Source organism: Bemisia tabaci, chromosome 8 (assembly GCF_918797505.1).
Source record: "Bemisia tabaci chromosome 8, PGI_BMITA_v3".
NCBI classification, from domain to species: Eukaryota; Metazoa; Arthropoda; class Insecta; order Hemiptera; family Aleyrodidae; genus Bemisia; species Bemisia tabaci.
Window position 1 is genome coordinate 7,395,865 of NC_092800.1, and position 22,266 is coordinate 7,418,130.

The 22,266-nt window shown below is 41.1% G+C and overlaps 1 protein-coding gene across 1 annotated transcript in view; it reads right to left on the minus strand.

The window, feature by feature from the left end:
- Positions 1-4,611: 4,611 nt before the first annotated feature.
- The window catches only part of LOC109040935 (uncharacterized), a 126,536-nt gene continuing 108,881 nt past the window's right edge, over positions 4,612-22,266 (minus strand). The window contains exons 4-9 of the mRNA XM_019057070.2: positions 19,700-20,532; positions 18,443-18,801; positions 11,150-11,446; positions 9,515-9,948; positions 7,423-7,555; positions 4,612-5,726 (exon numbers count right to left, since the gene is read on the minus strand). Of these exons, the coding sequence (XP_018912615.2) occupies positions 5,666-5,726; positions 7,423-7,555; positions 9,515-9,948; positions 11,150-11,446; positions 18,443-18,801; positions 19,700-20,532 (2,117 nt within the window). The 3' untranslated portion in view covers positions 4,612-5,665. The remainder of the gene's footprint in view (positions 5,727-7,422; positions 7,556-9,514; positions 9,949-11,149; positions 11,447-18,442; positions 18,802-19,699; positions 20,533-22,266) is intronic.

Genomic DNA, 22,266 nt, shown 5'->3' on the forward strand with positions numbered 1-22,266 from the left:
TATTAAACTGACCCGATCGGGACTTCGACAAGGCGTGCAGGGATCATTCACATCCTATTATTCACAAAGTCTTTGGCAACTTCCTTAATCCTAGGGATTTATGCGCTCATCTTTGCCAGATTCGATTCTTGCTAGTGTTGAACCTAACAGCGTATCTTTTCGAGGGAAAATTGAGCTCGAATGAGCTGTTCCCTCTGTATTTAGATTTCTAGTTTTCTGGATTTTAACGCGCGTTGGCTACATTTCCAACTTACTGCCGTTACCTACCTCCTTTGCAACCACCTTAGTCCACCAATAGGATCCCTTCATACCCCTTTTGCCTTCTTTGTCTATAGCTGTGTCTATTCATTTCAACGATCAGCCCGCACACAGACCTGTCAGCACGGTCGGAGCTAGCGATGAGCCGAACCGCTGTTAAAATAAAGCATGAGCAACAATGAGGCAAAGTGAAATTCATCGAGGCTCACTGAAAAAAAGTTCGGTTGTATATTTCGGTCGGGTGTTCCATATCATCCCAACCAATTCGGTTTGTCGAACCAAAATTGGACTGCGTTAAACAGAAAGAGACCAAGCCACATCAGCTATTGCCAAATTTATTGGGCAATTGAATTTTTTACACAAAAACGGTTGTGCGGATTTTCGTGCAAATTTCAGTGATTTTCTCCACAGGGCGAAGCAAATGGTTATAGGACATTTCGTCAACGATTTTTTGTCCGCGCACCTGTTTTTTCCAGTAATTTACGTCCACGCGTTTTTTCGGCACGGGAGTTTTGGTCCACGTGCCAGTTGAGACCCAAAGTTAATTGGCCCACATGTAAATACAAACGACAATTGCTCACGACGTTTTTGGATGAAAATATATAGGTAATGTCTTGGAAGAATGAGGGTTTGCTTGTTTTTTTTTGTTTTGTCTGTTTGGTCCAACGGAGAATAATATATAGTTGAGAGTTTTGGTAAAAATGGGGAGCGTCAAATCCATGAGACAAAATTCACTAAAACTCTCTACACCTCTTTGGTGTAACAAGACTTAATTATCTTTCAAGAAATTCCCACCTTGTTATACCTGAACCGGATAAACCTCTATATTTGCCTCAGCTAAAGGCTGTTAGATTTTTCCTGTGTACGATAAGTATCTTGATTTATTTTGCGAGGAAAGATCTGTACTTTTACAGGATGCCTGTCATTCTTAATACGTTCAATTTCGTATAATACTGTGCAACACCTCTGTTGTGAAATAGTTGCTTCAGGCGCCGCCGCACGGCGGGCGTGCTGCCAGCGCGAGAGGCTCACTGGCGCCTACAAACCTAAGTGGATACTTCAAGCATTGCGCAATGCGTGAAGTATCCACTTAGGTTTGTAGGCGCCAGTGAGCCTCTCGCACTGGCAGCACGCCGCTCCGCTCTGTTCGGCTTTAATATTTATACTCGCATAGTCAGCGTTTTTAACTCATGATTTTGAAATGTTAGCACACTCTGCATCGATTATTCTCATTTAAATTGATGGATAAAAAATATGTATCAATTCATCAAAGGATCGAAACTTCAATAGATCTTTTTATGACCCCTTGGGAGGGGGTGATCCTATTTTATATCAGCACTTATTTTGGTTTTTTGGTCATCCAGAGGTCTATGTCCTTATTTTACCAGGCTTCGGCATTGTGTCTCATTTAATTGTTAGTGAAGCTGGGGAACTTGGAGTGTTTGGAAGGTTAGGTATAATTAATGCCATGGTAACTATTCACTGGAAAAAAACACATTGGATCTAGAGTCCATACTCTTAAAAACATCGACAGGAAAAACAAACTCTTGATTCAATCAGATTTAAGCTTAAATCAAGAACCAAGCCTCTTAATGGAGAATTTGCAAGGGTCTGAAATTTGATGAATTTCCTGTTTAAGTGGAATCCTCTGAGTGAACTGAACACGAAGATACCCTTGATTCATAAATTGAGCAATTATTAGAGGAGATATGACAAAATAACCGATTCTGCTAAAATACATGCGTTTAAATGGGAAATGCCGCCAGATGACGTCACAAGGCGGCACATTTTCTCACTTTTAAATCAATTTTTCTCCAATTTCCCATGTCAGAAAAAAATTATGAAAAATATTGCGAACTCAGCTCATTAGGCACTTTCAGATGAAGCAATAAAAAAATTGCGTGCAAATTCTCCATTGAGCAGATTTCCTTTTGATTTAAGCTTAAATCTGATTGAATCGAGAGTCCGTTTTCTTGTCGATGTTTTCAAGAGTCTGGACTCTATAGATCCAATGCGTTTCTTTCCAGTGTTGGCATTTTAGGTTCGGTTTGATAAACCGAATAGTCGGTATGATATGGAACACTGAACGTTCGGTTCTCATGACCGAACTTTTTTTTCGAAGCGGATTCCGGTTAAATCCGTCCATTTTGTGTGCGCTGGCAACATTTCCAGGATCGGAGACAAAGCTCTCGAGCGTGATGCCGAGGATGGAGACGCGTGCTTGCGACTCGGCGCGGCTTTTAAAAGCTGCGGTTTGGAGAACACGGTGGCCCTTTTAGCTTAATGCCTTAATGGCGTAAGCTCGTAAGCAAATGAAGCGACAATGAGCCGCGGAGGAAAGAGAAGTGGAATCCGAAACGGACGGACGGACGCAATGGGCAACGCGACATCGGATTGTTTTCTGGTCTAGGAAAACAAAGCTCCGCCCGACCAGCTCCATCGACTCCGATGCGGGTTATGTAAATTCCACGACCCACTTCGCGCATGCGTGCTCCCGTGGTTAGTTGCACTCCAGTCGTCAATAGAAATACACTCTCGTGGAGTCAATGTTGTCGAGAGGATAATGAAACTACCCAAGACAACTTCGATGAGTTCGGTTGAAAAGCACAGGATTCTCAAAAAAGATCGCCTCTCGTAAGCACACTGGGAAAAAACACATTGGATCTAGAGTCCAGAGCAGACTCTTGAAAACATTGACAAGAAAAATACTATTGATTCAATCAGATTTAAGCTTAAATCAAAAGGAAATCCGCTCAAATTAAGAGGCTGGATTCATGATTTAAGCTTAAATCTGATTGAATTAGGAGTATTTTTTTTTGTCGATGTTTCCAAGAGTCTGGACTCTAGATCCAATGTGTTCTTTTTCCAGTGCATGCAGGCTGATTATTGAATTTGACAAACAAAGCTATAGACAAAGCTATAGAAAAAGCTTTAGTTTGTTGCACTGCAGTCGTCAATAGATATACACTCTCTTGGAGTCACTGTGGTCGTGGCAAAGATTCAATGTCTTTGGGTCGTGGGGATAATGAAACTACCCAAGACAACTTTGATGAGTTTGGTTGAAAAGCACAGGATTCTCAAAAAAAGATCGCCTCTTGTATGCACCGGAGTGTACACTGAAAAAAAAAAAAGATTGGTAGAATGTACCATTCCTTCACGCTGTATCTCACAGAACGCGAAGGAATGGTAAATTCTACCAATTTTTTTTTTCAGTGTAAGAGAACTACATGCTGATTATTGCATTTGACGGACAAAGCCATAGTTCTGTTGCACTGCAGTTGTCAATGGGAATACACTCTCTTGGAGTCAATGTTGTCGTGGGGATAATGAAACTACCAGAGACAACAATTTGGATGAAGTCGGTTAAAAAGTGCAGGATTCTAAAAAAAGATCGCCTCTTGTAAGCACTGACGTTTAAGAGAACTGCATGCTGATCATTGAAGTTGATAAGCATGACTATAGACGAAGCTATAGTCATTTGTTGCACTGCAGTTGTCAATAGAAATACACTTTCTTGGAGTCACTGTGGTGGAGGGAAAATGAAACTACCAGAGATAACAACTTTGATGAGTTCGGATGAAAAGAACAGGATTCTCAAAAACGAACGCTTTGTTTCTTACAGGCACCGAGGTGTAAGAGAACTGCAGGCTGATTATTGAACTTGATAGACAAAGCTATAGACAAATAACACAATGGGAAAATGCAGCGATCCTATTGGTGGGAACGAGCTGTGAAATGAACAGAAGAGGTAAGTATCATAGACAGACTGGGGTGTCTAGAGCCGAAACCGGCAATCTTAGTTGACCTGTCTAGAATTTGGGCAACCATTTTAATTTTTTGCGAGGAGCAATCAAATTTCTAGCCGTTTCTGCACTTCCCCAAATTTTCTCGCTTGATAACAGAAAATTCATAAGAAAACATGAACGTGGAAGCTTTCTCGTTCTTTCAATGTTAAAATTATAATGATTGCACAAGTTTTAGACAGGGCAACGGAGATTGTCGGTTTAGGTTCTAGACGCCTCAACTAACGGCAACCCACGGGATGGATATAGTTCATAATTTTCCTCCTCAGTCTGTAAGAACCGCCCGTTTCAACCAATATGATCATTATGAGCAAAAAATGGGGGGGGGGACATAATAAAAGTGAAGCAAATAGCTGTGTATCCGGATTTCCAGCTAATCTCATTTTTAGCTGCCAGGCACCTGAACTATCATTATAATCCTTGGGATTTGGAATCAAGCTATATGATGAGCTACTGAGTAAGATTCACCAATCTTAAACCTTACTCAATACATACACAATTGATTTGGGAGTGCGGTGAATTTTAGGGCGAAAAGGAAAATAGAAATAAATGAAATTTTCAACTTAACGAATTTAATTACATAAACATATTTAAAAGGTAAACGAGAGTAAATTCAACAATGTAGGTAGTAACAAAGGGGACGGAAATGATAATTTTTACAATTACAAAAAATGCAATTTTACGGGTAATTGAGCCAGAGACGGACAAGCCGGTAAAAATCACATCGATAAAAATATTTGATGCTAAAAGAATTTTAAGAATCGGAGAGTAGATAAAACAATGTATAAAAGTATTGTACAAAAAATGGAATGTTTGCAGTAATCCTTTAAAATAATTCATATAAAAATCGAATTTAGCGTAACATTAAGAATGGAAGATAATGGTGAAATATTTAATTCAAAGCTGTCAAAGCTGCTTTAAGTTTCGATGTCTCTATTTTTTAAGAATTTTAAGAATCAGAAAGTAGATAAAACAATGAATAAAAATACTGTACAAAATATGGAATGTTTGCAGGAATTCTGTAAAATAATTCGTATAAAAATCGAATTTGGCGTAACATTGAGAATGGAAGACAGTAAAATATTCAATTCAGAGCTGTCAAAGCTGCTTCAAGTTTCGATGTCTCTCTTTTCTAAGAATTTTAAGAATCAGAGAGAAGATAAAACAATGAATAAAAATAAAAGCTGTCAAAGCTGCTTTAAGTTTCGATGTCTCTCTCTCTCTATACCCTACTATATAGACCTGGACAAATTTTCTTACAACTTTTGGCACGAAGTGAATTCGGAAGAAACTTTAACTTTACAATTTTCTAAATTACAAATCTAGAACGAGATTCAATTTACACTTTTTAGCTCAATTAACAGTGCGTCAACTGATTGTGAGCTGGAAGAAACCCAGTTGGCCCGCTCATCAAGATATTCACCTAATCTCACAGATTGATCTCTGAATTACACGCTGATGAGTTTCATACGTCATCAACACTTTAATATGATCGGACTGCCGGAGTTGTTTGAACTCCTTACGGAATTTGATGAAAGAAAAGAGGGTCGTAAAACTACTCCTCCTAAAATCTATCCAGAGATTCTGGCAGGAGCTCGACCAAACTATTCTTCATCGGGGTTTGCAGTTTGAATTAAATCCCCACAAGACTGCGCTTTACTTGTCCTGAAACAAAATATAAAATAAATAATTATTAAAACGATATAAAACTATACAAATTATATGTCTCAAACATGTCTGACTAAAAAAAGGAATATTTATCAACCAGCTTCAGATAATAATTCAACCCATCAAAACAAACAGAAAAGAAAATGAAAGAAAGAGAGGGAAACAAATAAACTTTTACAGACTGACAAAAGCTGACGCTACCAGAGTACTAATGGTCTTATTCCACAGACAATGAGACGTTAGATTGCGTCATTGCGGATTAATGTTCCTTTAAAGTGCCACAACTCAAACTGATGGGCTTGAACTACCGGTAAGATTATTGTCACTTTCTCCGACAAGTGTTGTGTGAGTGGGTCGTCGTTTCTAAACAAATACTTAAGGGACGTTTGTGGCGACACATACGTTAACTTGCGGTGAGACTTAACAATCATGAAGGAAAGTAGGAATGAAAAGTGGCTTTTACATAATGACTTAAGACTCTCTCTTTCCAAAATTAAGTCATCTTCGCGGTCAAAAGTACCGGAAAGTCAGACAATTCGGTACATGGTTTTGTTCTTGCGAAACCATTATCAAAAGAATGATGCATTAGCTTAGGTCATAATAAAATACTTCACATAGTTGATTATCCAGCATACAAGCGATTATCTTTTGAGGTAAGTCTCTCGATATTAAAGCGATTGCGAATTCTCAAAATTTAGGAGAATCTTTTTGGAAATGCGAAATTTTTTAACGTCTCTTGCAAATTTAAAGGACGACTAATCATCATTATTATTATATTATAGGTCAGAATGGTTCCAACCCGAAATTCTCCTTGCATCTACTTTATTGTGAAATCTCAGTAATAACCGGTCCAAATTACCAGCGTTCAAAATTCAAATTCCCACCAATATCTGACCTCTGTATCGTCCCATCAAAATATTATCATTAAATGTTTTATTTGTTTAAACAGCTAATCTCCAAATTGCATTTTCCCCTCCCTATTTCTCTGTCTTTTTTCCTCCCTTTTGTTTTTGCCTTGCTACTTCTCTTTTTCCCACCCAGAAATTAGCCTTCAGAAAAATGAGTTTTTTTGTTGGTAAAAGGCTGGGAACCCTATCAAAAGACAGATGCATCTGCTTCTTGACGGACGAATGCGAATCTTCGATAAGGCCATTCAGAGAAAGTTCAGAGACCTTTTACGGTTAATTTTATTTCCCGCCGATCCGCAGCCCAAGAATTCAACAGTGAAGAGCGCATAACTTGCGATCATTTTAAAAATAAAACTTGGCGACTCAAAACTGACTTCTACGGTCCCGCCGTCGTAAAGGGAAACGTAAAATGCATATTAAGTTACCGAATGCCATAAATTGTATGCGAATAATCGTCGTTTAAATTCACAAGCCTCCCTCCTCAGTTTGTCTGAAAATTCTGATCGACGGGCTGCATGGAGAAATACTCCGAAAGAATTTGACAGCCCAACGATGTACATTTGAAGGATTTAAATCAAATAAATGCAATTTGTTTAAGGTTATGCCCTGCCGCTCGATAACGTGGTCGATTTTATGAATATTTTCACTTTTAATGTTGCCAGATTTGTATGAAAAAAGAATAAATTAGGTGGAACTTTCTATAGGATTAATTTTAGCAGAGAGAAACTTTTCTTTGCAGTTTTAGACTGTGCTGTTGAAACTGGTAAATGCATTGAAAGACTTACGTTGCTTTGGTTCTGGTCCTCCGGCAAACATGAAGGGCGACCGGGCCGCTTCGGATATTTTTGAAGAGGGACACGGCATCTGCGTGAGTGAGTCCATGACAAACTTGTCCGTTCACTGCAAGCACTTCATCGCCTGAAAACGACACGACGAAATTAAAAATCTGTCTGGAGAATCGCATTTCCAGTGAGCAGAACATGAGATTGAAAGAGCCAAATCATTATAAACTGTCGTTTCTCTGTCAAAAGAACGTACATTCAACGTAAATTCGTTTAAATTCACAAGCCTCAAGATATTGTTATGGAGTTACGTTCGGATTATGGAGTCACAATAACCTAGTGGCTAAATAAAATCCATTTTTATTTTCAAAATCCCATCTCGAAGGTTCAAAATGCAATGTTATACGCTCAGCTCATGTATTCTGAAAAACTGACATCATCGCGGGTTTCCCACTGAATAAGAATACATGATGCATGAGATGACCTGCATTAATATGTTAGCGGAACATGAGGTAAGGCGCAAATCGACGAGATGAGCTCACTCGGTTATTATGCTTTGCGGTAAATTTTCATGCTATAATCGGCCGGGCCCACTGCGGGGCACATACTACCGTCCACTGGCAAAAAACCGTAAAGACCATTCGTCATTGCCAAATCTCCCTCAACATAATATTAATTTTTGTGGGCATTAATTTCGAATTTATCTTTCCGAGTTTTTTAGAAATTATTATTTTTAAGATTTTTTACTGTGTTGTAAAATTGCAAGAGACAATTTTCACATATTTTATAATAGAATAAATGATTTAACATGGGGAATCTTGCAACATTGGAATGCTCTTAGAGCGTCCTCTCTCAGCGTGGCTGCATAATTCTGTCGTATAATTCCGTAAGCAGCATAATTCATCTAGTCATCATCTCCGACTCGACTTTAAACTCGAGGTACTCGGGTTACTTGGTGCTTGAGTAATGCATTTTCGATGAGCAAGTGGACAACGCTACACTAGAAAATTACGAACATCCTCATTTGAAATTGAACGTGGGATTTGATTCATTTAATTTAAAACTTAAAGATAAACTAGCGTACAAAGTCTTGAAATCATGACCGAGTATTGCTTTTCAATCGAACATTGAAAATACTTTCATATTATTTGACATCAGGAGCCATCATACTTCAAGTTGGAAAAACAAAATTCCAGGTCGAACTGCATGGTGTTTTCGAGAAAAAAGTGTTTTTCATTACTCATCAATCTTTTCAGTAAAATCTGGCGAATCGATCTCTGAAATCTTCGACGTAAAATTTTTCCATGTTATCGAGATATTTCCGATGAGAAATGACGCCCGTGTCATTGGGCCCGTTAAAGTGGGCACCAGGCGAATCTGCCAATCAGAGATGACTCATAAATACGGGCTGCTCCTAGGCCCGCAATTGAAATGGATCAGTTACGCTGGTCACAGAATTGTGTTTTGATGCTAGATTCTTGAAATTAGCAAAAAATATTAAGATCCGTCTTAACCGCAACTTTCTACGTTCAACATTAATCGAGATATCGCCCTTTGAAAAGTCAGTTTTGACGTCATCCACGGGAGTACACCTTGGTTTCTTCACCTTGCATCATCGCTTTCACGTAATACCATTGTGTGTATGTGTCCCGCTGATGAACAGTGGAAGACCAACGGGCTGACACCTTGGTTCTTCCACCTTGCATTCATCGCGTTTCACGTAGTAACCATGTGTATATGTGTCTCCTGACTGATACCGGTGGACAGGCACAACGCTGTCGTAAAACTACTTACAGGGTGCCTTTAGGTTATCGAGAGTTGCTTTCGACATCTAGACACGACCAAAGCAGCGATAACACATCGCCTACCAATCATGCTGCTCCTTTTAACCTAGATGTTATCTATGTCTATTCGACAAACACAAAATTTCAACAATCAGACTGCAGGCGGATCAGCCAATCAGAGACGACTCATAAAAGTACCGGTTGCCACTAGGCCTGCAATTCAAATTGGTGCTCTTGTTTTCTCTTTTGACATAAAACTTAAGCGATCCCGTAGAAGGGATCAGCAACAGCTTCATACAAAAAACACGAACCTTCTTTAAGTCGGCCATCCACGGCAGCCTGCCCGTTCTCCAAAACGCTCTTGACGAAGATGCCGAGGGGCCCGCGGGGGGAGTCCTTGCCGCCGACGATGGTGAAGCCGAGTCCCTTCTTCCCCTGTCCCTTCTCGAAGATGAAGGTGTGGAAGGTGCAGACGGTGGAGCGGGGCCTCCGGGGGAGGGTGCAGAAGTTGGTGGAGGCCGAGAGGGAGTCCAGCTGGGGGCTCGAGGGGGGCCGGGCCGCCCCCAGGGACATGCACTCCGCCTCCGCCTCGGCCTCGGACTCGTCCAGGGACTTGGACTTGGAGTAGCTCGCGATCGCCTTCTTCAGGAGTTTGTTGTTGATCGAGTTGCTGTTGTTCGATTTCTGGAACCGCTTCCGCACGCCCGGCGTGTCCGCTTCGTCGCGGACGCATGACTCGTGCGGGCTGCAATAAAAAAACGATAATATTCGATAAAAAAAACTTGTAAATTTTAAAACAAACAAAATATGGGAATAAAAGGCACTAGACACGGAGGAAAAAACTTCGTGCATGGGACCCGAAGTTGAGGTCATATGGATCTCTGAAGTTTCCTGATCGCATCTGATAACTTGAGGTCGAGCTGCCGAAGTTCGGGTCAGACATCGAGGCACTTCGGTATGTACCAGAGAACTTCAGATGTGTGACCTGAACCCTTCGGTATATATCGAAGTACTTCAGATGTCTGACCCGAACTTGGGCAGCTCGAACTCAAGTTTTCGGATGCATGATCAGAAAACTTCAGAGATCCATATGACCTTAACTTCGGGTCCCACGCACGAAGTGTTTTTTCTCCGTGGAGGAGCCGAATTTTGTCGGCTCTTTCATTCTGCCGTACTGAGGAAGAAGCATTATAGGTCATCAGGTGTTGCCAAAGTTCTCAGAAGATTACATTCGTAATTTGATCTAAAAAGTATAAAAATTTTAATATTCATAACCTATTTAAAAATAAATATCTTCTGAGAGGAACTTTTGCAACATTTAAATGCTCATGCATCGTTTACAAATAGCACCACAGTATATTGCAACGGTGTTTTAAACGGAATGCAAAAATCGGTTTAAAACTGATAGATAACGTTGAAATATGTAATTGGAGTAGAATTCAAAGTACTGCAAGGTAATTGGGCGTATTTCTTTAAAACGGAACCATGTGCATTAAGACGCATGATCCCTGATACCTATAAGAATATCTGTATAACAGAGCTCACGTCATAATACGCAAGGTTCCGTTTAGCAGAAATACGTCCGATGGAGAATTTGCACGCAAATTTTTTACTGCTTCATCTGAAAGTGCATAAAGAGCTGATTTTGCAGTATTTTTATAATTTTTTTCTGCAATGGGTAATAGTATGAAAATATACTTAAAAATGAGAAAATGCACCGCCTAGTGACGTCATCTGGCGGATTTTCCCATTAAGACACATGTATTTTAGCAGATTAGGTTATTTTATCATATCATCCAATAATTGTTATCAATTTATGAACCAAGGGTATCCTCGTGTTCAGCTCACTTGGTAGCGCCCACCTAAACAGGGATTTCATCAAATTTTAGACGCCTGCAAATTCTCCATTAAACAATTACAACTAACTTGAGGAGAATGATACCGACCTTGGACTAGGAACTTTGATGACGATGGAGTCGGTGACGTCACAGGTGGAATTCCTTTGGACGACGACGTTCTCGTAATCGACGGAGCTCTCGGGCATGGAGTCGGCGCTCACCTGGTTGCGTTCCGGGCTTGCGAAGGAGCGCGACGTATTGGCGGAGGGCGGGTTGCGGGCCACGACGAGGTCCACCTCCACCGGGCCGCTACTCAGGACCTCCCGCGCTTCCGCCATCGTCAGACCCCGCAGCCGCCGTCCGTTCACGTTGATGATCTCGTCACCAACCTGGAGAGATCCCTCCCTGAAAACACAGAAAGAAAATTGAAGTATTAGTTCTGCTTCTTGCAGCATTAATGATGAGCATGTTGCAAATTTCTGCTAGAGCGAAAAGAGGAGTTATTTCTTGGATAAACTGGTTAAAAAATCACGATGAGCGCATCGAGTTAGTATGAAGTACACTCCTAACTTCACAATCTGCGTAAGGAATATGCGTTTTTTTAAGCTTCTCACTTAAAAAACGATACTGTAAGACACAAATCTTCGTTTTGCTCTAGCTGAAGTGTGCAACACTGCCATGCTAAGGAAGAACGCCTAAGCCTTCAGACGTTGCCAAATTTCCTTTTAAAATCACGAATTTTCGGAAAAATTTGTAAAACATTTTTCTCCAAATTTTTAGAGAATATAATTTGTAAGATCTCAAATTTGTGACAATTTCAAGGAAAAATATTCTTAACTTTCTTCATTAAAAAGGCAATTTGAGTGAAAATTTGGCGACAACTGAAGGCTCATACGGCGTTCTTCCTTAGCACGGCAGAACAGGCCTATTGAAGGGGGAACTACAAAAATGGGCATTTAAAAAGAATTCCGGGCCCAGAGTTAGGGGGCCAATTTTTCCAAATCGATGAGATAACAAGTCCCGGATTTGATATGACACCCATCACGAAATTGTGAAATTAGTGACTTTCAGTTCTCCCCTCCTGAAGAATATCTGAGCAAGGGCTCCTTGTTACGAAAAATGTATGTGTGTCCTGTTCTCCATGCTCAATATCATTCATGTGAAATTGACGGGACTAATAAACATAAAAAAATCAAGATTGACACCTTCCCGCATTACCGTGAAAACTGGATCTTTCATTTTTATAACCCTTTCAGCAATCTCCTACTTGTCACGTAACCATTATACGCAGATACGTACCTCCTGAAATTTACATCTCGCTTTCTTTCTTTCCTCTCTGTACTGCATAACAATTGGCACTTTTCGATATTTATGTGAAAATTATGAAAATAATGCGGAACACCGGTTCTTTTCTAAGTGATGTTTGATAGTAAACCCAAATTCCTCTTCGGAGATGTGACGTGAATCACTATCGACCCCTCCGCAAAATTTAGCGTTTCAATCTAGAATCCCTCGTAAAAATTGGCGATAGGAGCTGCGTTTCAAAATACCATAGGAGTTCTTATAGCCGACTAAAGAAGGCTATTGAAAATCATGAAGCTGGCTGTAGAAAGCGGAGCAAATCATATAGCCGGGCTATACGAAGCTATAAAAAAGTATACAGTCGGGCTATAGTTCCTATCGCCGGGCTTTACACTTTATCGCCATTGGCTATAAATGGCTATAAGAAATTGTGTAGAAATTCGTGTGCTTTGGAAATCATTAAGTTTGATACGGAACCACCTTAATATTTACAAAACACACATTATATTTTCCTTTAATACATGTTTATTTTCATCAATTAAAATGAAATAATCCATACAGGATGTGCAAACATTTCAAAATCATAAGTTGAAAAACGCTGACTCCGCGAGATTAAATATTAGAGCCTAACACAAAGCGGAGCGGCGAAGCACTGGCGCCTACAAACCTAACAGGGATACTTCACGCATTGCGCAATGCGTGAAGTATCCCTGTTAGGTTTGTAGGCGCCAATGCGCGTTTCGCGCTCTCTGCCCGCCCGCCGCGCCGCAGCGTGCCACGGCGTCTGAGGCAACTATTTCACACTAGAAGTATTGCACAGTACCATAAGAAATTGAAGGCGCTCCAACATATTAAGAATGACAGGCATCCTTCAAAAGTACGGAGCTTTCCTCGCAAAATAAATTAAGATACTACGGCACAAAAAGAGAGCGGTAGTCCAAAAACTAACTAAGTCCTAGTATCCGTATTCAGTAACGTTTAGCATAAACTTTATCGTATGGCTCTTGTTTAATCGCCATCGGCTATAAAAGGCTATAAGAAATTGTACAGCCGGCTAAAGAAGCTATTGGAAATCTTACGGACGGCTTTAGGTCCATAGTATTTTGGAACACACATTCTACTGCCAATTTTTACCAGGGATATTTTGAAAAAGAGCAAACTGACATCATTTCCTGCAAACAGATTTACACACCTTGCATCGCAGGGTCCGTGTCAACTGTGAAAGAAAGTCCCGCACTGGGAGCGCTGCGTTAGAGTGTGACCGTTTTCCTTGTTTCCAAATTTTACGCAATAATGCCTGCAATTTGTATACGTTCTACGCTCAATGTTTCAGGAAATTCTTCGCGGTTCGACAACGGTGCTCGTGGTGTATACGCGCAGCTCAGAAAGACAAGACGACGCTTTGTCAACGAATTCCAGAGTTGCACGAGACGCTGTTTATTTGTTTGATTCGTGGGCCGGCGCCAAGTTATGCATCGTGCCGTGAAAAAATTGCAGTTGGCATGGTTGCCAGTTTAAATCATCGATTTGCGACCGGCATTGCCGTAAATCTCATCATTTTTGCACGGCCCGCCATTCGAAATCAAGTTAGAAGATACCCTGGTAATCAATCAATTTATTTGCGATTTTAATTACCAATTTTGAAAAATCTCATTTTGATTAACACAAATGGACACGAAGATGTACTGATGCGAGTTATTTTCGGGAGGTATAATCTCTTAATTTTTTCAAAGTCCTCATTTCATCTTTTTACCCGAGATTCACCCACATTCACAAAACACACATACTTAAATACGAATGCATACCATGTTTTGAGCTGAATAAAATATGTTTGGATGCATTAAATCAAAATCATTTATTTATATAAGATTTGCAAGCTCCATGGTTCCTTGTCATTTAATGAATTGATGCAGACTATTCTTTCCGGAAAGAAAATAAACAAAAAAATCCATTTGTTTTTCCGCGTGCTTAAGTTGACAATGACAATCGTATTTTGCAGTTGTGCGCAAGGTGTTTTCTATTTCAAAATGAGAATTAATGTAGACATGTTTAGAGGCTGAATCAGTCGAGATTGTAAAAATACACCAAACCACTTGAATCTGCCGAATTTTCAACGTCTTTTTAAGAATTTTTCTCTAAGGAGAGGGGAGACCGAATCATGAGTCACCTGCATTTTAATCGGGAGACTTTAGCCTGTAAACGAGATGTCTTGAGCTGAGATCGCCCTTGAAGTTTCACGTAATTTTTCACTTGAAATTTCCACGATATCCTGATATTTCACGAAGAACAGCCTGAAATTTCAAATCACTGAAATTCCACAGGGAACTTTCAAATTACTGAAATTCCACAGGGAAATTTCATAACATTTCACATGGAATTACGAATTCTTATTTTTCATGAAATTTTCCATTTCAGGGCGTTCTAGAGGTTTAAAATCGGACAAGGTGCCTTGCGTATTTCATATTCGTATTTTTAAAGTAGGTTGAACACTGAAATTAAGGTGCACTTAAGGTGCTCAATGCCCCAAGATTTGTGGTTTGAAAGAAAGCAGTGGAGGTTAGGAGTCGTAGAGCGGGAGGAAATGCTGTAAAGCGACTTATATGTATGTATGATGAACACTGAAATTATTTCTCGCTATTGGTCTAAATCCTAGACCACAGGATTCCAACGAATCGGCAACATTCCGAAACGGAGCCCGGGAATAAATTTCGCGCGCTAACAAAGTGGGATTAGGTGGGGCGGTGTCTCTCGATTTACCTAATGTCTACGTGTTAATTATGTCATAAATTATTTTTCATCCGGCCGCTGATTTATGTGTAAAGTCACACCGTGCGATCTCTTTACCACCCCACCCCCTTTCCCCTGTTGTTGGCAGAACGTATCATCAACGTGTACAATGTTCACCGTCCGATGCACACGGTTCAGCGTTAGGTCACATTTATTCCGACCTATTTCTCGTAATCCCTTTCTTTCTCTGAGGTTCGTCTATGTCCACGCTGTCGCATCCTTGTGAGTTTTCTAAATAGCGCCTTCAAAATGTGAGGAAAAATCGTGAATTTGGCAACTATGTCGGCTAACGCTCAATAAGTCCACTGACGCCCCTGGTTTTTGTAGTTCAAGTTCAGTGCTAATCAGAGTTGCAATTTAAGGCAGAATTAATCGAAATTCAACCGCGCTCTTCATTCACGCTGCATTTTCTGATGGCATCTGCGTTTATAGATTGAGCAACAAAAGTGGATTTAGAAAAAATATTCCAGATCGGTTTAAATTATTAACTTAGGGGACACAGAGGCGTACTTCACCCTTTCAGTTTCCTTCTTCTTCTCGCTGATTTTAATTTTACCTCGCAAGTTTGATCAAAAAATCGAGCGAAGATTGAATCCTAAAGTTCCTAGACAAAAACTTTAATGTTGTAGATAATCATAGTCTAAGTCTCTGCGTAAAGTTAAGGGAATTTTTTCACGAAAAGTTAAGGTAATTTTCTCGCGAAAAGTTAAGGTAATTTTCTCAGGAAAGACAAGGTCCCTTTTCACGGATTTGGCGGAGAATTTCAACAGGTTTTTAGCTTTCTTAAAACAAATCTGATCACGATTTACATACCTTTTTACGTGAAAAATTCTCCTCCAATTCCTTTTAAACTGTTCGAATTTCATCTTAATGTTTTTCGGTGTTCGCGTTTAAAACTGCATTGATTTTGTCGTATAGTCCACGCAAAAGTTTAGTACTTCAGTCACTGGTGCAAATTCTAACTCATAGAGATTAAAGGCTTTGATTACAGTCTATACCTCACCACTAACACAGTGATAAACATTTTTTCCTTTATTTGAAAGCAACGTTTCACAACTCGAAAAAATCAAAACGACAGTAGACTGAAAGAGCGTGTGGGGACTGTCCGTCTGTATGACAGGTCAAAATGTCAAACTATTTCACAGCTGTTTCAGATTTTTTATTTAATCAACCCATAGTGAATAGAAGCATCGATCGGATGTGTAAATCCACAACCCACATAACTGAACGAGGAGGTACATTGGGCTTGGTGATTTCCATTGATGAAGCTATAAATGCCGCGCCGTTTGTATGAGTTACACATGGACGCTTAAAATTAAAAGGAACTATATCCATGGCGACATGAGCCTTACCATGCATGTATTCTTACGGATCTCGGGGCTCATGTCAGAGTTGATATAGTTCCTTTCAATTTAAAGACGTCCACATGAAAGTGAGACCGCACGGCCCGTCTCAAGCTCACAGATCCGACTGATAATTGATAATTGATCTGATAATTGACGGATCTGACGAGTTAACCTAACCACGAGAGAGTCAATTATTCGACCATGACAGTGAGTACAGCGGACGTTCACTTCGAGTGACGGAAACCTGAGGGCAATGTCTCGCTTGTAGACTAGACTTCATTCACTTCCTCTTACGTTACTTCATTTTGCGTGCTCGCTAATAACTAAGTAGAGACATTTGCAAGGCAAATCGTAAGTGAAATCGGTTGATGCGCCAGACTTCACCATTTGCCAGCCTGCACTGAAAAAAAATGCAGGTGTATTTACTGAGAAAGGTAAAATTTACCAAGAATTTCCAGGGTTCTATGTGATCCAGTTTTTTCTTGGTAAAATTACCTTTTATGAATTGGTAATTTACCGAGAAATCTCGGTAATTTTACGGACTTGGTTATCAACGCCAAGATTTTTTATCAACTGTGGTAAAATTACCGAGATAAAAAGACGAAGTTGCGGGATTGATACCAATAAAAGTGGTATTCTCACTGAATTAAACAGTATATAATACGGTTTTAAGTAATCTTACCGTCTGTCATTGGTAAAATTACCAATAATTGGTAAAAAAAAGTGAGATGGTAAAGGTACCAACGGACCTTGGTAAAAACACCGAGAATTTTTTTTCAGTGTGTGCACGATTTTTGATTAGGTGTCTGTCCATACGAACTACCTTACGTTTCGAGATGAAAAATTGTCAATGTCAAAAAGTGCAAGACATCGAACGAAATTAGCCTTAATGAGTGATGAATGGCAGAGTGAGCAACGAGAGTTTTTCGTAAATTAGTTTAGGGATCGATAAAACAATCGCTTGACTCTCGGGTCATAAGTCGTCATTATATTAGGCGAATTGAGCGTTGACTCTCAAAAGTGAGGTGGTAGCAGTACTCTGTCGTGCTAAGGAAGAGCGCCGTATAAGCAATCAGACGTTGCCGAATTTCTCTTGTTGTATTATGTTTTTTTTACGAAATCTGAGAAGATTTTCTCCAATTTTTCACAGAATTGTATATGCTACTAGATCTGAAGAATCTAAAAAATTCAAAAAGAAATAGTCATAACTGTCCTCGAAAACAAAAATTTTATGGGAGGATATTTGGCAACTCTCGAACGTACATACGGCGTTCTTCCTTAGCACGGCAGTACAGGCTGTACAGGTCTCTAAATTGTATTGTCTCTATCATAACCCGGTTTCCCTTGATAACCCTATTTTTCGCGCATAGGGGGGGGGGACGGCAATACAAACCAAGTTTTGAATTTTCCCCTGTTAGTTTATTGACTTTTATCCCGTTGGGCACCTACAGCCACCTTCAGACTCTATTTATTGTCCGTACAAAATCAAGGTTGAGCACATCCTTGCTCTAGGCTCTCAAATGTATAGGGTTTATGACCGAAAAATCTATTCCGGCAGATCCATTCGTCAGTTCCGTGAAAATTTGGCGCCACTACTGGAAATAGAACCAGGAACATCGAACCTAGAGTCAGACCCGCTGATCCTTAGACCAACTATGCAGCGGGCTGGTTATTGAAATTGATAGACAAAGCACTGGACAAGAAGACAAAAGGATATGGAGGGATCCTATTGGTGGAATCGGGTGATTGCAATGGACAAAGAAGGTAGGTAATATAAGACTGACTAACGGCAACCCACTGGAAACTCTTTTGTTGGTCCATCAGTTTATCTTAAGTCTATGGGAACCACCCATTTCAGCCAGCAGGATCGCTCCTTACTGCCTATGTCTTCTTTGTCTACCGCATTGTCTATCCATGTCGACAATCAGCCGCAGGTCGACTTCGAAAACGTGTAAAAATAAGTTACCTTTGGACGAGGCCTCCGGGGACGACATGGGCGATTGCGTATCCGCCGTTGCCACGACTGGAGTTGATCTTGGCGATGAAGATGCCCATCTCCTCGCCGGGCTCGTTCCTTATCAGTTTGACGAAGCGGAAGTCCCTCTTATCAGACTCGTCCTGCCTTGGCGGGGGCGTCGGGACCGGCGGCGGGGACATGGAGGACCGCGGTTTGGCGCTCGGCTCGTAGGCGTCGTTGGAGAGGCTCCGCGCGTGGCACGCCCGGTTCCGGTAGCGCTGAGAGTGACTCGCCACGCGACTGCTAGAGGGCGCTTGCTCCGCTTTCTTGAACCCGAACTCACTGTCCGACCCGCCTGGCCAAGCCACCTGGATGGACAGATACATTCATTTAATTTCCTGAGGGTTAACAACATTAAATTTGAAAAAAGGGGGAAAAATCACTTGAACTAAAAAAAACTTACTGTAAAAAATATTAGAGTGATATTCTATGCCGGAGCCTATGTAGCGCCCCAAAACTATGAGTTATATAAATGCGGATCAGAAAATTTTTCCCCTACGGAAAAGCTAGGTTTCATTGGTAATGCCATTGGATATCACGATCTCAGCCTGGAGCGCCTTCAATTTTTCGTGATACCCTACGCTTTGTTGCGAAGTTTGTTTAGTTGCCTATCCGAGCCAAGTTCTACTCTAGACACGGATTTTACTACACCCTCTCCTGAGTCACTATCACATTTTATGCAGGAAAAAGCATGATATTCCAATTGAAGGCAAATCAGTCAGTACTCTCATCTTGTCCCTTTGTTAATAAGTGTTAGGCTTTTCTGATTATCAAAAAGTTTACAGAAGGTTTGCTAATTGCCTGCAAAATATGAATAAAAAAATGAAACACGAATAAAGTAAAGCAAATGCGTAAATAGTTAATGTTTGCTTTTTTGCTTAATGGCACAGAACATTTGGACGCATTTAAAAAAAATAATCTTACCCACATAAGAGAGGTTCTTCGAAAAAAAAGTGGAACAGTCAAGGATTAACACACGACAAGAAGATGCATTAGGGATACATGACAGAAAGGGACGCATACTAAATTGAAAAAATTACAAAAAACGGCAGGCACGAAAACCAAGGGACATATCCAACTGCATTGGTCACTTTAATAAAGCAAGGCCCCTGAAATATATGTATATCGTTTCTGTATGGCAGGCAATTTATGCCCGACTTGGTCCTAGACGTCAAAATGCAAGCATGAAATACAAATATGAATTACCTCAACGACAGACGAGTTACTGGAACCATTGACGAGAATCCCCGAATCCGAGTCTTCACCATCCTTCTCCTGACTGAACGTCGGGCTAAACTCCTCCTCATCCTCATGGTACAGCGGATTATGCCGCTTCTGAAAATCCGCCAACCCGGGGAGCGCGCCGTACGAGAAGCTCCTCAACTTCGTCCCCTTCTTCTGCGGCTCCTTATTCGAGTTCGTACTCCTGTACAGCTTAGCAAGAATCTTATTGGTGGAGTTCTTGAGGTACTTTTCGGACATGGCCCTAATCTTAGCCGAAAGACACGAGCTGGAGTTGAACTGCGGGTCGCCCTGGGCGCCGCCCTGAGCCCTCTCCCGCTCCATGCGCTTTTCGTAGACCTGGGCGCGCGCGTAGGCCACGTTCTCGTTGAGTATCGACTGGTGGAGTCCCGGCTCCCGACTAGATGCCCGCTCGACTAGATCGCCCCCGGCTCCGCCCCCGGTGATCGAGTCCCCGTCGCCGTCAATTAACCTCTGACAGTCGGAATCTTGGTCCCGCGAGCCGGAGTCCTGGTTCACGTTCAGCGAGGACTTGAAGCAGGAGAGCTTCGTGTTCTTGACTTTCTCCAGGAGGGGGTTGCGTTTCTCCTTCCAGGGGGTTGTGGACGTCGCGGGGGAAGGGGTGGGGGAGGTGGTGAGGAGGCGCGAGCGCCGGCGTTTTTGACTAGATTCGTCGTCCCCCTCGGGGGGCGGGTTCGTGAGAGTTTCTAACATGACGACGCCGTCTTTGACGCTGTAGCAGTTGAGGTCGTTTTGGTCCGTGCTCGTGCTCCGCTGCCATTCTGCTGGCGAGATGTCTGCAACAGACAAGATTAAAATATTCTGTTAGAATTACCGAACTTTCTTGTTAAAATGAAGAACAACTTAACCAGCTAGAGGTTCACTGAAAAAAAATTCTCGGCGTTTTTACCAAGGTCCGTCCGTACCTTTACTATCTCACTTTTTTTACCAATTATTGGTAATTTTACCAAGACAGACTGGTAAGCTTACCTAAAAACCGGTATTTTTACTGTTTTTTTTTCAGGTAGGAATATCACTTTTATTAGTAATCAATTCCCGGCAACTTCGTCATTTTATCTCGGTAATTTTACCACAGTTGATAAAAAATATTGGCGTTTTTACCAAGGTTCAGTAAAATTACCATTAATGGTATAATGGTAATTTTACCAAGAAAAAACTGGGATCAAATAGAACCCTGAATTCTTGGTAATTTTACCCTTTTCTTGATAAATACACAAAGATTTTTTTTCAGTGACTGAATAAAATAGTTCCGTTCATAGGGCTCCTGCACTTTCCTTGTTACAGCTACAGAAGTTTCCGTCATGAGGACAGAGTGCTCTGTGCTCACGACCGAAGTTCTGTTTTCGCAACAGAAAAGTTCTGAAGTGTAACAAAGATTCCTCGTTTGATTTTTTTCTTCTTTTTTCTATCTGAATATTCCTTAGCGCCTTTTCTGTCCCGATCTTGAAACAAAGCAATGCCAGAACGTCAAACATTAAAAGCGCCAACTTATTCTACGATAGTAATTTTAAATTTTCACATCCTTTTTAAAGTCTTAGCTTTTCGAACGAAACAAGAGACGAACTTGAATGGTCAAAATGAAGTCACTCATTTGGTGACTCGTTTGCCAACTCGCAGTTGTTTGAGGAATCTCACCAAAATATCCAACTCTGAAGCAGCTCGCGGACTTATTATTCTGTTCTTGAAGATGCGTCGCGTCGCGTGGAACGCCTGATTTACAACAACGATAAATTATCCCTCCCTCCTCTCCCAAGACCAAAAAAATGACAAGCACTCAAAACTCATCAGTCGAATGAATTCAATCCCTTATACAGATACTCGACTTCCTTAGACACAGACACGAACAATTCATATTCCAGATGCTGAAATACCAAAATGCAGTCCAAAATCAAAGTATTCGGACATAAATTTCAAATATAGCTAAGGCGTGAGGCCGACCAACTGTTCCCCGGTCCCATAACTTGCATGGGTTATTGAACTAAAACATTCTTTTCTTTCTTACTCCGCGCTGAGTCGCGATCACAAATGATTCGGTCGATTTTTAAAACCCAAGACGCTCATTTTTCGATGAGCCCCGAAATGTGAGCTATCTTGGCTACTCCAAGGCTCACGAAAGAATTTAGATGTTCTGTTTTAGTGGCGAGGACTCCGAATGCATTCCAGGTTGCACTAACGAAGCTGCTCGGTGGGCCCGCCGCTGACAATCGCGGGATTACGTCACGGCTATGATCGATGATCCCGGATCACACTGATCCTGTCAGCGAACACGAATTCCTGCGGGATCGGGGGTCAACTCCGCTGACCTCGTCGGCGTACGGAGCTAGGCGAGCACGAGCGAGATATCGATTGGGGGGCACGCATGCACGCATAATTGCTCCGTGTGTATTACGTAGTGGTATTGAACTGCATTTGCACATGGCATGTGCTGAAGAACTAGAAGCGAGTGATTCTGATTATTATTTTCCGACATTCGCAGAGAAAGGATCGTTACCTACTCTTGCGGATTCCCG